Source organism: Agelaius phoeniceus, chromosome 21 (genome assembly GCF_051311805.1).
Source record: "Agelaius phoeniceus isolate bAgePho1 chromosome 21, bAgePho1.hap1, whole genome shotgun sequence".
Classification (NCBI taxonomy): Eukaryota; Metazoa; Chordata; class Aves; order Passeriformes; family Icteridae; genus Agelaius; species Agelaius phoeniceus.
The window spans coordinates 2,070,763-2,087,049 of record NC_135285.1 but is presented as its reverse complement, the minus strand read 5'-3'; the positions used below and the strand labels follow the sequence as shown (position 1 = coordinate 2,087,049).

The following is a 16,287-nucleotide window of genomic DNA, read 5'->3' as shown; positions in this document are numbered from 1 at the left end:
CCCACAGCCTGCCCAGCTGAGGTACAGGGGCTTTGTAGGATTTCAGCCAGTCAGTCTCATCCTTGCCTTGATGCCCATGGAGGTTAAAAATCACAACCTCACAGTCCTGTTCTGTTCCTCCCTTTCTTTCCTAAGCATCCTCCTGTCTTCCAGCACCTCCAGATCACTCATGCCCTGTGTGCCCCAACCCAGGGCTGAAGTAACACACGGAGTGTTCTGTTACCCAGTGCAAAGAGAGGGGCTGACTTGGGTACAACTGTGCCAACACACACTGCTGGCCTTGTCACCCCTGCACACCTCCAGGAACCCAGCACACACTGCTGGCCCTGCCACCCCAGCATGGCTGCAGGAACCCAGCACACACTGCTGGCCTTGTCACCCCAGCACAGCTCCAGGATTCCAGCATGCTGGGATTTCCCTGAGCTGCTCCACCCTGGACACTTTCTCAGCTCCCACCCCCACAGCTTCAGACCAGCTGCAGGCCCACTCCAAGTCAGACAGAAGATTTCAGTGACATCATTTTCCTGGCTATGCTCCCACCAGCCTCACCACAAGCCAAGTAGTTTTTCCATCAGTGGGAGGCTGAGAGCTCTTTTAAGAACAGGGAGATTCTCTCACGATGAGCCCAGGGCAGGCCTGGGTGTGGATGTGGGAAGGACAGCTGGCTTTTACAGCTGGAAGAGGGGACTCCTCCAGAGGCTAAAGCAGGCAGAGAGATGTCACAATCCCTCTGACAGCACCCTGCAGCAGACTGACTGAATCCCCAGAATCCCAGCAGTTCACAGCTAGCAGAGACTGAGGTAGGAGCTGTTTCTCCCCAGCTGCAGATCCCAGGAGTGCTGCTCACCATAGGGGTATCCCCACGTGCTGTACTCTGGGGGCAGGATGAGCGAGCTGGCTGTGGGGACAGGCACCACATTCCCCTCAGCATAGTAGGGGACAGTGGCTCCCGTGGACAGGCAGAGTGTGGGGTGGTTTGGGGAGCCCGTCTGCTCCGAGTCCGCCCGAATCTCCTGGAAGCTCAGTCCTGGGGCGTAGCTAAAGGGCTGCTGCTGGGAATGGCTTTTGGTGGGGATGGAGACATTGTCCATGGGGTGGTAGCCACTGGCAGCCTCCTCTTCCTCTGGGGGGGCACTGGGGACCACCACAGATGGGATGTGCTGGATGGAGCGGGAGGGGCTCAGCGGGACCCTGTTCACAGCAATGTTTCCAATGTAGATGGGGAGAGTGACAGAAACCTCTGGAGACTTGAGGGAAACCTGGAAGAGAAGAGCAAACAGTGGCATCATCATGATACATGGCAGTGGGAAGGTTCACCTGATGCCTGGACCACCCAGACCACACTGCTCAGCCTGGGAGGGGGCACAGAGCCACGGCCCAGCCCAGGGATACTCCAAATAAACTCACCTGGATGTAGTAGTCAATGTGGATGAGGCTGCAGCCCTGCAGAATGGACTGGGGCAGTGCTGGAACCAGGATCTGCTCCTTCCATTCTGCATGTTTCCAGGCTTTCACCCCTGAGCCTTCCACCTCGGCGATGGTCCTCAGGTCGTAGATCCAGCGCTTGGATTTGTAGGCCACTTTCTGCACAGACAGGAGAAACACAGCTGGCTCAGAGGCTGCAGGTGCTCTTCTGTCTCCCACAAATGTAAACCAGGACACAACCCCACCCAACTGCTTTGTCAAATAGGCACAAGCACAGACATAAGGGGCATATTCCAGAGCAGGAATACCCATTGCTGTGTGACAGACTGAGAGGGGATAAGCAAGACGAGTTCTAGGTCCTCTTTCCCCAGGAAGGTAGAGAGGACCAGAGGTGGAGATTTGGCTCCTCACTGCCCCAGTTGCACAGAGGCCTCCCTGGGGTGGAGCAGCAGCACAAGGCAGAGGATGGCCCCACTGGCACCCACCTGGAGCAGACTGGCCACCACAGCGCCGGTGTCGCGGCCGGACTTGTTCTCAATGTCCGTGCGCAGCTGGATGGCCTGGCCCACGATGTAGCCCTTCAGGTCAGACGTGGCTGTCAGGATGATGTTGCCACTTTTCACAAGCTTGTAGTTGAACTTCTTGGTGATGGACATGGTGTTGGGCTGCTGCAGGACGGCACAGGCAGAGGTGTTGGCTCAAGAGAGTCAGAGAGCCTCCGGGAAAACACTCAAGAGATTCAAAACAAGCAAGCAGAAATATTTGCTTCTAAGAGGATGCAAAGAACCAGCAACATGGCAATGCCACAGACAACAGGTCTCACTTCTCCAGCCCCACAGCTCTACTGTCCTATTAGTTGCTTTCCCCTCCAAAGCAAGTTCTCCAAACCCAAGTGTCTCCAAGCACCTGAAGCTGTTGGCCAACATGTCTCTCTGCATGCTGAAAATTCAGATAAACCTTTCAAAGCAACACACACAAGGGTCAGAAATCACCTGGAGTAGGTACTGACAGCAAGGCAGGAGAGATGAGGAGTCCTTGTCCTGCTCTTGCATAGTCACAGCACGCAGTCAGAGCTGTCCAGCCACTGAGTGACTCCTCAGACAGCAGGACCAGGACAAGGACAGTGCTGAAGTGTTGGCATTTCCAGCCATGCCCCTGCTCGTTCTTACCTCGATGTCAGGGATGTCATTCAGGTTGAGAGGGCAGAGAACGTAGAAGATCTTGTTGCATTTGTAGTCCTTGGAGAAGCGAGGTGTGTCTATCACAGCTTTCACCTGATGCAGGACCTTGCCAAAAGGGCCTTCAAATGATGTAGGAGCAGAAGCTGGAGTTGAGAGAGAAAGAAGAGGTCATAAGGCTGAGCCAGGCCAGTTTCTGAACTGGAAGTATATGCAAAATCCAAGGCTTACAGGGAAGGGCCTTCAGCCACTTTTCTGCATCTTACCTGGCAGCAGGAACTGGAAGGGAAAGTTGTGCTCTCCAGCTGTCAGGACCCCTGTGGAAACAAGAGTGAAGTGTTCATGGGACAGGCTGAGAGGCTCTTACCTTGGAATGTGTGATGTGGGGGAGAGAAGCCACCACCAGGGAATCACACACCACCTGCTCCGCTGCCTACAGCCCCTGCACAGCTCCAGATCCCATGGGCAGTGCTTGAGCCAACAGGAGCACCTGCTGCCAGCCACCCCTCCTTGGGACAGGAGAGGTTCTGTAGGAAGATACCCTGTAAATGAGGTCATTTAGGGCAGGCTCTAAGTGATCCCAGTGCCACAGCAAGTGGTTATCCCAGGCTATTGACACAGGACACAGAGCAGGGCTGCTGTGGGTTTATTTTTCCTCAAGTCTTCCCCTGACTGCCTGACATAGGGGAACTGAGAAATCACAGGCACTGTCTGAGGCTGGTAGGGAGTTCTGGTGGGCATCAAGCCACTCCACCCTCAGCCACACACCAAGCCCTTCACAGACTGCACAGGGTTCAGGAGCTGGAGCCAGAGGTCCACCCACCCTCAGACCCCAGAAGGGACCTGCAATACCTCAGCCTGGCTGCTGAGACAACAGGCAACATTAAAACCTTGGCACTTGTTTCCTTCAACCACTGCTCTGCAACAGCCTCGAGGGCCCAGGGCAGAGAAAAGATCCAGTGCATGGCTAAAACAACAGATTCCAACTCCCCAACTCCATCCACCCTCCAACACTCCCAGATTCCCTCTAGGGCAGTGTGACAGCTGAACTGAACCCACAGTGTGATCCAGCAGCTCCTAAAGTTGCCTTCAGTAAGAAAACCACTGAGGTTTATCCATATTTGTTAAATCCATGCATACACAAGAGGTTTTGTTTTTAGAGTGGCAGAGCTGAGAGGGAGACCTGGATGCCCAGTAAATCGAGCTGTGTTTGTTCTGCTTTGCAGGATCATTGCTGGAGGTAGCAAAGGCCAGCTCTGGCTGGTGCTTTTGTTGTTGCAAGACAGGGGGAGGCAGCTGGGCCGTTAGCAACGCTGGCTCTGCAGAGCTGACAGAAATCGAGTCCTGTCGTCAGGGGATTAAGTGGATTACATGCAAGGGGGAGGTGGGGAGGAGAGGAGTAAATCCCCCCACTGACACAGCAGCCCAGGCAGGACTTGGTGCATCATTCATGCTATGAAAAGCTAGATCTCTGCCTCTCTGCTCACTCAGCCACCCCATGGGGACGAGGCACAGTGAGTGTGTCCTGCCCACAGTGCAGGGACAGAGGGATAAACAATCCAACACACGCACATTGTGGATCCCTGCAAAGGGACAACACCTCCCTGCAAAGGGACAACAGCAGAGGTGGCTATTTGTACTCTGTGGCCTCACAGAGAGGAGCAGCATTTGCCCATTGCCATCACCTCCCTGCAGATTCCCCTCCTGTTCCCCAAACAGGAGCTATGTAGGCTAAAATGCAGCACCCGGCGCTGTCACCAGGTGGAGGCACCAAGCCAGGCTCTGCCCTCGCTGCCAGGGCTGGTGCTCAGAGCTGGGCAGGCCCGAGGCAGCTGCGGGACAGCCTCTCCTGCTCCCTCCTGCGCAGCCCGGCTCAGTAAAGGTGCCAGGTGAGGTGCAGCAGGTGCCTTGGCTGCTGGGGTCCGGGATAAAGCCTGGTTAATGTGAATGACTGCCCTGAGGGTTTCTGTCTTTTAACAGGCACCACTCAGCATTGATCCTACACCCATTATCCCTGTTTTAGAAAGCAAATGGCTCACTGGAATACATCGACTGTCCTGTGCAGCTTCTGCATTGCAGTACAGGGACTCTGCACCTGACAAGGAGTGGGAGCAAGTGCTGTTCCTGCCCTGCACAAGGGAGGAGGTGGGAGCTCCAGAGGGCAGTGGTCACTGAGAGAACTCCACCGAGGATTTCCACCAAGAGAATTCCCAGCTGTGTGACATGCAGAGCCCCACATGAAGGTGCAGGCAGGAATTCTGAGTCTCCTACTAGGAGCATGAAAGTTCACAGCCTTTCCAGGACCCTTAGGATGAGTTCACAGACTCCACCAAGTAAAAGTCCCTATTCTACAGGGACTGCCTATAACAGGCAGCACCATCCAAGAAGTCATTTCTGTCCAAGTCCTGCCCAGCTCAGGTGCACCAACAGAAAGCTGGGCTGGAAGTGAACCTGTGAGCACTTTCACAGTTTCTAACTCCCACAGCATCACTGAGCAAGGCCAGGAACTCTCCCAGGAACATGTGTGGGCAGCATCACCCACAGAGGAGGTGGTTTGGCTCTCAGAGCCACTGTGTGGCTCACTGGCACTGAGGCAGTTTCTGCACAGGTAGCCCAAGATGGGAACTGCTCACAGGTCAGCCTAGACCAGCCTGACGGTCCTGACCAAGCCCAAATGCCCAATGTCCTGTTGGCTGTGACCCCCTGAAGAGCCTGCAAGTCCCTCCTGCAGCTCCTGCCTGTAGCAAGCTGCCCACGAGGGCTGGAAATGCCCTTCCTGCTCTTTGCAGCCAGAGAGGAGCTCCCAGAGCAGCCACCCCAGACTGAAGCTGTTCCTGCCACAGCTCACACAGACCAAGGGCATCACAGCAGCACCTGGCTCGTGGCCACAGAGCCCTGACCCAGTCCTGAGCTGAGCAGGGAAGCACAGTGAGCCCTGCTCTCCACTCCATGGAGCAGGGACATGCTGCAGGTGACCAAGAAGAACTCTTGTTTGCAGACCTGCTCCTTCCAGCCCACTCTCTCCTTCCCCCAAGAGGGAGAAGCATCTTTAGGCATCCTCAGTATCCTGGAATGGGCATTCCAAGGCACCCACTGGTGCAGAAAGGAGTTCAGTGCCAGGGCTATTTCACAGACAAGAGTTAACAAAATTAAGATGAAGAAAAGCCAGTGGTCCTGACTGAGATAGGAGCCTCCTGTGAAAGCACAGGCATGATCCAGAGTGCCTGGCAGAGTGACAGGGCAGCAGAGCCCACAGGTGAGCTGGGTCCTGCCTGCCTCCCACTGCACAGGAGGAAAGGCAGATACTCAGCAGCAATCTGGGCTCCTTCTTGCTTCTCCTGGCAGAGGCTCCTCCAGCATGGGCACAGCAAAGGCTCCATTTGCAACTTGGAATTACAAAACCATTTCTGTCTTCTGCCTGGTGGAAAGCTGGCAAATCCCAAACCAAGCACCCTTACAATGGGAAGGGAGGTGGCAACTGCTTCTAAACTCTCCAGCTGGCAACTTTGCTCCAAAAGGCTGAGCTTCCATTTCCTAATGCTGACTGATCTTGCTATAATAGGGGAAATCTGCAATTTCCCTTGTCCCAGCTTCCCTGTGAGCATGGGCAGGGCACAGACTGACCTTGAACCAACACCCAGGTACTTCTGCCATGGAAAACAGGAGCAAACTCAGCTCCCTGCAAGGGACACTTGCAGTGTCAGTCCAGCACAGCCACTGTGCTGGTGACACAGGGCAATGTGTGTCTCACCAGACCTTGAACAGATCCCCAGATCACAGCAGGGGAGATGCAGCATCAGGCAGAGTGTCCAGAGCCATCCCACAACATCCCCTGTCCAATTCCAGCATCCCAGCAGTGAGGGGAACACACAGCCCATGGGGAGCCACTCATCACCCCTTGTCCCTCCAGCCCAGAGAGCTTCAGGCAACAACCCAGGACATTTCATGTGCTAATTCCATCTGCAAGTGGACTTTGCATCAGAGCCTGCTGCTGGCAGCAGGCAGGGGTGAGCTGGTTTGCAGCCATGCTGGGGGCCCATGGCCATCCCAACACCTGGGAACAGCTGCCCTTTCCCTGCTCCTCCAGCACCAGAGGCTTTGCCAAAGCATTCCCCAGCCTGGGCAGGGCACAGCAGGAGCTCAGCACTGCTCCAGGGGGCACTGAGACCCCTCAAACAGGGGCAGCTCACAGACCCTGTGAGGGGACAGGGCTGTGCCAGCCACTGCAGCCACGCCGAGCCAGCACCTCCCCATTCCCAGAAGCCAGAACAAAGGCCACAGTGTCCTAGGATGCAAAAAAGCTTTTCCTGAAGTTTATGTGCAGCTAAAAATACCTTGAGAAAGTCATTAGGCAGCAGAGGCAGCAGGCTTGGCAGGGTTCTGCTGTGAGGCCATACCTGCAGCAGCCTGTCCCCCTGACAGGAGTCAAACCAGCAGAGATTGGCCACCCCCACACAGCCTTGGGAACTTCCTCCCAGAAAATCCCTGGAGGGAAAGAAGCTGCTGCCCCAGACAGCCTGGAGAAAGCTCCAGTGCAGATAGCAGGAGCAGTAACAACACACTCATAGTGCAGAAGAACCTTGGAGATGCCCCTGACTCCAGCAGAGATAGGTCTGGTGGCTCTCATTCATGGCTCAGCTGCTCCACACTGGGACTGGGGTTGTTGACTTGTACCACTGGGTGTGGGGGAGTCCTGGAGCATTTCATTCACAGAAAAGAAATTCCTTGATCCAGAGGGCTGATGCCAAGTCTTCTGGATCCCCTGGAGACACTGGGCTGTACCCAGAGAGACCCTGCCAGGCTGAAGGGGCTGGGCCTGTGGAACCTTGGGAAGTTTGACAGGGCCAAGTGCAAGGTCCTGGGTCAGAGCAATCCCCAGCACAAACACAGGCTGGGCAGGGAATGGATGGAGAAAAGCCCTGAGGAGAAGGGCTTGGGAATGGTGGTGGATGAGAAGCTCAGTGTGCCCCAGCCCTGTGTGCTGGCCCCAGAAACTCCCCTGGCCTGGGCTGATCCCAGTGTGGGCAGCAGGAAAGGGGGGGCTCAGCCCCTCTGCCCTGCTCAGACCCCACCTGCAGAGCTGCCCCAGCCTTGGGGCCCAGCACAGGAAGGAGCTGGAGCTGCTGGATGAGTCCAGAGGAGGCCCCTGGGATGCTCCAAGGGCTGGAGCCAGGCTGGGAGAGCTGGGGGTGCTCACCTGGAGAGGAGAAGCTCCAGGGAGAGCTCAGAGCCCCTTGCAGGGCCTAAAGGGGCTCCAGGAGAGCTGGAGAGGGACTGGGGACAAGGGATGGAGGGACAGGACACAGGGAATGGCTCCCACTGCCAGAGGGCAGGGCTGGATGGGATATTGGGAATTGGGAATTGTTCCCTGTGAGGGTGGGCAGGCCCTGGCACAGGGTGCCCAGAGCAGCTGGGGCTGCCCCTGGATCCCTGGCAGTGCCCAAGGCCAGGCTGGACAGGGCTGGGAGCACCTGGGACAGTGGGAGGTGTCCCTGCCATGGCATGGAGTGGAATAAGGTGCTCTTTAAGGTCCCTCCCCACCCAAAGGTTTCCCTGCACTCCCTGCAAACCAGCACAGTGCTGCAGCACTGCATGGGAAAGCTGCCACCATCATCCCCACTGGGGCTGAAATGACCAATGTCTGTATTTACACTGTGAAACAAATGATCCACGTCGAGTTCACTCCTCCACAGCTGCTGGAAGTGTCTGGCTCTGCTCTGAGCAGTGACCCCTCCCTGGCTGGTGCTGCCCAGGCAGAGGTGGCAGCCAGAGACATCCCCAGGCCCCCAAAGCCACCATCCCTCCAGACTGAGGGGAAGCTCCCTGCCCACACCCTACCCTGCCTGCAGCTGGCCAAGGGCTGGGAAATGTCCTCCAGCAGCCTCTGCCTGGCACAAGAGCAGGGCTGGGCTGGGGCTCAGGAGGAGCCAACCCCACAGGAACAAGGCCACAGCCCTACCTGCTGTGTCCCACCCACCTTCCCAGGGCTGCCTGGCAGCTTTCTGTGCAAACAGCCCGGTCTGACAGCACTGCTGGGCCAGCTCTGCTGGGCTGCACGTTCCAGCCAGGGCCACTGTGGGGACACTTGCCAAATCCTCCTCCCAGCCCCAGGGTCCCTGTCTGGAAGTCACAGGTGGTCACAGCCACCTCTGCACAACGGTCACAGCCACCATGACAAAACAGGACCTCCAGGGTAGCAGAAGGGACCAGGAGGTGCCTTGGTCACACAACAGACTCGGGTGAGGCTCATTCCCCTCCTGTGAAGGCTCACACTGAGGGCTGCTGGGACAGCCAGCCCAGATGTGTGACACACAGCAGGCTGCAGACCAGGAGCCATGGCGTGGGGCACAGCACACACCTCTGCCTCACCAGGCTTCACCCACAGCTACCCACAGCAAAAGAGGTGAATAATCCTGTTTGTCACTCCCTCTAGCCTCCAAAGAGAAGGATGATATCAGCTCTGTAGCCACCACTAGGAGCCTGGAAAGTGCCCCCACACCCCAGGCAGAGGAGACAGCAGTGGCTGAAATGGGGCTCCTGTCCCCAAGCCCTGTCCCTCCCCAGCAGTCCCTGCCAGGCTCTGCTCCCTCCTGGATGCTGGAATGGGAACAGGCTGCACCTTTGGAGCACACAGATTTTTTGGTTCCTCTAGCAGAGGAACAGCAGGCCAGACCATATGGCAGTTTCTCCCTGGCTCTTTAACAAGTGATGCATTGACTGTGTTGGCCAATTCAAGGAGTACAGAAAGGTACCTGCTGCCTGCTGGCCCCTGTGCCATCACTTGCAGCAATGTGGCTCTTTCCTCCTGCTGCCTGAAGTCAGCCCTGGGGAAGGCAAGCTCCTGCTAAGGTGCTGAGTTAGACTGATTCTGGTGCTGCTGATGCACAGCTTGAATCCTCTCCTGTCCAGGCTCTCCAGGCAGAGAGCAGGAAAGCAGTAGGTTTGTGTTTTCCACTTTGGGGAGGAGAAATGAGCAGCCCTAGCCCTGCACTGTGCCACAGGACCCCCAGTCCCCAGCTACACGCAGAGATGTCAGTGTCACTGCAGTCCCAGCAGGCAGCACCCTGCTCACCCCTGTCCTGCCCTCTCTCCTCATCCACTTTTGCAGCCAGAACACTGAATATTAGATATAAGCAAGGGGCCAGAGCTCTTTAGCTCTCAGGAGGCTCTATCAGCATTAATTCTGTGCCAGGGCACTTGAGGTGACGCTGAGCCACTGCAGCTTTAGCACAGGACTCGACTCAGGGGATTACAAACTGCAACAAAGGAGGGAAATGCACACATTTGCTCGTGCCATCAGCAGGCACAGGTGCCACTGAGGGAGCAGCCAAGAGCCAGAAGAGGAACCTGCCAGCAAGCACAGGCACAGCTGCCAGGAAAGCCCCGGTGTGGAGCTCCAAGGAGAGCTCTCCTGCCCTGGATGGCAGTGATGGAGCACAGCCCCAGCAGGCTCCACGCTCCCTTTCAAGGCAGCAGCTCTCGTGCTCCAGCTCTGCAAACACACAAACACACAGCAGGAACAACCCCCCCATGGGTAATGCTGCTGAGATCAACCTCTCTGTAACACAGGAGGTGCAGCAAAGCACTCAGCACTGAGGTGAGGGCTCCACTGCTCACAAACCTCTGTGTCAGCAGCTTCCAGAGACATTCTCAATGAATTAGCAGGATCTGGCAGTGTGGCAATGCTGCAAAAACCCCAGAGGATTAACTGGTCTACTGAGGCAAGAAATTTGGAAGTGCTGAGGAAGCTGCTGTGACCCAAGGCAACTGCAGATCCCTCAGTGTGGCTTTCCTGGGCTGAACCTGCAGCTCCTGCTCTGAACCCAGCAGCACAGTGTGGCCAGGAGCTGGCACCAGAACATCCTTAGTGGCTCACCACTGCCCATGGACACCCTGCTGCTCTGACCTGGCTGTCCAGGAGCATCACCTGCTGCTCTGAGACCTCCTGCTCACACAGAACAAGCTGTACAAGTCTCACAATTCTGTTTAGACAGGTCACCAGGATTTTTAAATTCAGCTGGGAGCCAGGATTGTTACCCTGTGCCAACTGCTGGCCATGAAGGTGTTGTGCCAGGCCGGCAGAGAACCACCCTAGGGAAGAGGTGATGCACAGCTGCCCCTTTTTAGCTCTGTGCAAGAAATCTGCCAGCAGAGGAAGCATGTGGAGCTGCCAGGAAATCCCTGCAGTGCCTTCTAGCTAACTAACAAGCTGCCAAAAGAAAGGTCAGCTGGAAATTACAGCCAGCTCCCTGCGTGAGTTCAACTCAGGTACAAGGAGGGAATGAAAAAAAACCAAAAATCTACCTTTGCATGCACAACCCTTCCACAGGGCAAGAACTGTGTGTGCAGCTGGAGATGCAGGGAGGGAACAGCCCCATGGGGGTACAGGCACATGATGGACCTGCTCCTCTCTGGCTGAACAAGGGCAGAGGCACAGCAGGAGGGGGAGAGGAGCAGGAGGCTCTGCAGAGTGAATCACTCCATTATACTGGAGCAAGAGAAGCAGCTCTGTGTCCCAGAGCTGGGTACAAGCAGTGCCATTCTGTGCTCGCTGCCACTTGATGCCCTGCACTGCTGACACCTACAGAAACCCAGCAGCCCCCACCCCTCTTGCCTTTCTTTGCAAAAGGAAAAATCAACACCAGTGAGCAATCAAAGTCCAAGTGGGATAAGTAAATACCCTCTTAGCCTCCCCTCCAGGAGGCAAGTAACAACCAACCCCCCCTGGGAGCCCTGGGTGGCTGAGTGACCTCTGTGGCACAGCAGCAAACAGAGCAGTGAGAGGCTCTGCAGCAGCTGGCACACTCCACACTTCCCAGCAGCTTTGATGTAAAGAGCCTGAGTTCATTAAACCGTTGGCCTGTGTGGGATTGCCAAGGCTACAGCACAATCCCCTGCTCCTCACAGCTGCCTGCAGCTCCTGCCCAGCCCCACCAGAGGCTTGCCCAGAGCACAGAGGATGCCCTGCTTGAGTGGGGACAAGCCCTGAGGGGAGCAGGGTCCTCTGCAGCAGCACTCATCACCAACCTGCTCCAGTGGCACAGCCAGGTCCTGCACAGCCTGCTCCAAGGTGGGGAGAGAAAGGAAAGTGCCTTAAATAAGTGCCAAAGTGGGCATCTGGGTTATTTCAGGGCCTGCCTCCTTTTTCATACAATAAAAAACCCCAGAGCAGTGTGTAATACAAGCAGCAGCTGGTGCCAGAGGACGAGCTGCCCCCTCACTTATTTCAATGCAGAGGTGTGTGGGAGGAGAAGTGTCGAGTCACTCTTGGAGGCTTACAGAGCAATCTGAGCCTCGACAGTTTTGCAAACCTCCTCTCCCCTTCCCCCCACGTGTCCTCAAAGAGCACAGATCGGTGTTTGTGAAAGTTTCTGCTCAGGATGTGGGAAGGGATAGAGTGAGGCAGGCTGTTTGCCAGGCTGAGCCTGCCTCCCTGCACCACCTCCTGTGTGCCAGCACAGCAGTGGCACCACTGGGGCTGAGCCACTCACCAGGGATGGGCAAGACAGAGCCCCATTCCCTGTAAGGCCTTGGGGACACCTGGGATCCTTCTTCAATCCAGGCCAATGCCATCAGACTGGATGAGCCCCTTTCAAGAGAGCTGGGGATGTGTCAGAGGACAGCCTGGAACCACCCTCTGCCCCAGGGCACAGCCTGGCTGCCAGTTTCCCCCCAGCAGGGACATGCTGCTCCTCCTTACCTTCTTTTTAAATGCACTTGTTCAAAAAGAAGAGGTAACAGCATTTCTGTAGTGGGGGCAAGGCAGGAGCAGAAGAGTCCTCTGAGGCAGAAGCAAATTCCTGCCTTCCTCAACTCATTTTCAGCAGTGACATCCCCAGTGTGGACAAGGCCTCTGGGGGCATGGCAGGAAGGCAGCCCCTCCACCTGACACCAGGGCCTCCCACAGTCCCACCCTCCCTTCTGCTGTTGGCTTTGTGGTGGGAGAAGGTGGGCACAGCCAAGCCACACCTGGAGTAACAGGCAGGGATTCACCCTGGGGGTCTTGCATGGTTTTGATTCCTCTGCAGGACCACACCAGATGCCACCACAGCAACCTTTGCTTGTGGTGCTCTGTCCTGGGTGGATGCTGGTGCTGGCCAGGGCAGGAACTGTGTGCTGGCAGTGTGGGCCAGCAGCTCCTGTAGGAGCCCTTGCTTGGAAATGCTTCCAACTCCCCTAACTCACCCTGGGCTCCTGCCATCACCATCAGTGACCTCCTCACCCCACAGCCCAGTCTGCCTCAGTTTCCCCTCCCATCTGGGTGAGCCCTGCAGGGAGGCACCCAGGGAACACCCACATGGGACACTCCATCTGTCTGGAGCTCCTTCATGCTTTTTTCAGGAAAGGCCAGGGCAGCTGAGAGCTATTCCTGGAAAGCCTAAAAATGCCACAGCTGAGTCAGCACTGAGGCTCTGCCTGCACCAGGCCATGGAGGGCTCCCCCAGCACAGCCCTGCAGGGCTGAGCTGTGCCAGGACACTGCTGCCAGCAGCCCCTCAGAGGAGGCAGACAGACAGACAGACAGGCAGACACAGAGGCAGGGAGGTGGAGGAGCAGCCCAGACACGCATCAATGTCACAGGGAGGGCTGGGACAGCTCTCTCTGTCCCTGTGCTGCAGGCTGGAGCAGTGCCAGCCCCCAGGGCTTTTGTTCCACATCCCTGCAAGCCAGCACAGCAAATGCAAGGGTCAGCTTCAAAGCCATCTCTGCTGGTGGAATCAGGTCCAAAGGCAGCACTGACACTGTTCCATCTCCATCCCACTGCTCCCCTTCCATCCTCCCAGGGGCCCAGCTGTCCTGTCTGAGTGCAGACATGGGACAAATCTGCAAGTCCAGGGCAATAATTCCTGAGCATGAAGGGCAAATCCCCCGTGGCTGCAATCCCACACACAGGGACTGCCCCCTCTGCTTCCCTGCAGCTGGGAATCAGGCTGAGAGCTCCCAGCAGTTGGGGCCACACGTTTTGGACACAAAAAGCTGAAGAGCAGAGGTGAGTGACTGTGAGTACCCAGCACACTGCTCCAGAGCAGCTGCTGATACCTGGGCTGGGCTTTCCTCATAATCTCACTGCAGCTCTGCAAGGCAGAGGACAGGAACAACACCACAACACTCCTCAGTTTCCAAACACACCTCAGTTTCCAAACACACCACTCCACAGGGACAGATTTTCCCTTCAATTCCCTACACCTAAGGTAAATCATGCACTGCTGTTTCTTGCCTCGCCTGCCTGCAGCTGTGGCAGCTCTGGAGACATCAGCTGGCCCCTTCCATCCCATTCACAGCCCAGGCTCGTGGCTCTGTGAGCAGCTCCAGTGCAGAGCCAGCAGCCCAGCCCTGCTGCCAGCCCCAGGCACCTGCTCAAGGGTGGCAGAGCCTGTGATACCAGTGGGTGACAGAGAGCAGCACTGCCATGGGAGGTGTACAGGAGTCTGGGTCCCAGAAAACCAACAGCCAAAAGATCAGGGTTTTCCACAAACACTTCAAGAACTGGGACTACCAAATTTTGGCCACATTTGGATGTCAGGCCTTCAAAGGGCACACTTCAGCACAAGGTTTTTCTTTCCATCCTTCCCAGTTCACTCTAGTCCTGGTTATCAAGGGGATGGTTCCCAAGGGCAACCTCACAAGAACTGACTGCCAAAGCAGCTATCAAAGTTTTCCAGGGCTGCAAACCCAACAAACAGCACACCCACCTCTTCCCACTCCACCTTCCTGCCTGGCTTTTGCCACTGCCCAGCTTGCCCAGCACTCAGATCTGACCACAAGATCACAGCTCTCCCTCCAGTCATTAAATATTAGAAACAAAAGTTGGAAGGAGCATTTTTCAGTGCAGTTGCAGGTTTAAACCTCTCCATAAGTCCACACAGTTGCAGCCTACAACTCCCAACTCATCTAAGTCCAATGGGGTGCAGCACCTTACAGACCCCCTGTGACTGTGCCCCCACCCCAACACCCACAGCTGGGCTCTCTGTGCTCAGCACACCCAGAATCAGGCAGGAATGGTTCCCATTGCCCTCCCAGGCAGTTTATCTCTGACTGCAGCCCCCAGGCTGGGAGCCAAGAGCCAGCCAGCCAACTGTCTCCCCTGGCAGGGACCTGAGAGCAAGCAGCCCTCTCAGCAGTTGCTGCAAGAATGAGCTCAGTCTCCCCTCACTGCTAAAAGCTCTGCTTGGAAAATTGCTGAGCTAGCAGAAACTGCCATTTCAGTTTTACCCATTTCCTGTTACTTGACAAAACAGTATCAGAGGGCTGAGCTCCTGCTACCCTGGGCTTTTGCCATGTTCCTGTTACAGCCACTGCCTTCAGCAGGTGAATACTGGCACATCTTGATTTCAACAGGAGCCAGGGCACAGCATGAATTATTTGTGGTAAGGCTGACCTATTTATCAGCAGAAAGACAGCATTCATTCAGGCCCAGATCCCCCAGAGGCTCTGGTGTCACTTTACCCACAGGACAATCCAAGCCCATCACTATCTCTGTCCATCTCACTGGGAGCAGGGGTAACTGCCCCAGGCTGATCCTGCCACGCTCCCAGAGCTTCTACTGGAGCACAAGTGACACATCCACACCCCCTTTCACAGCAAACCACTGGCTTCTGCTGACCAGCTTTGATCAGTGTTTGTGAGCACCATAAACACACGTGGGGAACAGAGCAGGGTGAATTCACAGAGTATTGAGACAGGGAGCAGTCCCTGTGACAGCTCTGCCTCAGAAAGACCAGGGCCACAGGATGCCAGCAGTGTTTGCAGGGTGGCTGCCAAGTTCTGTTCAGGATCCTTCCCTGCACAGCTCCTGCTAAGCTCTTGTAGTCTCTAATCCTGGCTCCCATCCTCTGTGCACAGGCCAAGGCAGCCTGTGAGGGGTATTTCACATCGAGGGGATGCTGAAGTCTTGGTGAAACGTTTCTGTAAAGCTTCTCTGAGCACAGATCTGCACCAGGCCTTTGTGGACTGTACCTTTGTCTGCCAGGGACAGTGTGCTGTTGAAGTACTGCTCCTCCACAGTCCATGCTGTGTCATTGATCTTGTTGGACACCCCACAGGATCCAATGCAGCTCACCTTGATGGCTGTGGAGAGACAGGACACACATCAGCACTGGGAGAAAGCAAAAGCTCAGGTTCAGACCTGCCTCAGGTACTGTACTGTGCAGGAGCAGTGCTCATGGAAACACACACAGGGTGGGGAAATGGAGCACAGGAATCAGGTCATGCTTTCATTCCAAAATTGGGTTTTCCAGCACTCCCAGCACAACTGAGCACTCCCTGCTACCCCAGTGCTATTCCTAGGTACTATCACCTTTGAAACCCTCAAGCTGGTTTCCTTGCACTGAGGAAGCCCTTACCAGCAGTGATTGTAGCTCCCTGACAGGCAAACCTCTGTCCCAAATGAAGCAGTGTTCCCTCCCAAAACATGCACCAGCCTTGGCACTCTGGCTGAGAGCCTTGGGTGTCACTGTCCAGACAGGGATGAGCAGCCAAGGACTCTGCTGCTCCCACCCCACGAGGAGCCAGGCATCCCACTGAGTGTCCCACCATCCCTGGGAGGGGAGACATGTTTGGCACAAGCCCATTCAGCAGCTGAACAAGGGGTTCAAAGAGCCTGTCTGAAGCAGCAGCAGAGAGCTGGACTCCCCAGTGCAGCCTGGACAAGCTCTGCTGCTTGAATTCACAACCCTGTCACCCTC

The 16,287-nt window shown here is 56.0% G+C and overlaps 1 protein-coding gene across 1 annotated transcript in view; it reads right to left on the bottom strand.

Annotated features, from left to right (window-relative positions):
* ARRDC1 (arrestin domain containing 1) overlaps positions 1-16,287 on the bottom strand; it is a 38,368-nt gene that overhangs the window by 4,724 nt on the left and 17,357 nt on the right. The window contains exons 2-7 of the mRNA XM_054646567.2: positions 15,560-15,670; positions 2,870-2,920; positions 2,595-2,749; positions 1,911-2,093; positions 1,408-1,584; positions 848-1,259 (exon numbers count right to left, since the gene is read on the bottom strand). Of these exons, the coding sequence (XP_054502542.1) occupies positions 848-1,259; positions 1,408-1,584; positions 1,911-2,093; positions 2,595-2,749; positions 2,870-2,920; positions 15,560-15,670 (1,089 nt within the window). The remainder of the gene's footprint in view (positions 1-847; positions 1,260-1,407; positions 1,585-1,910; positions 2,094-2,594; positions 2,750-2,869; positions 2,921-15,559; positions 15,671-16,287) is intronic.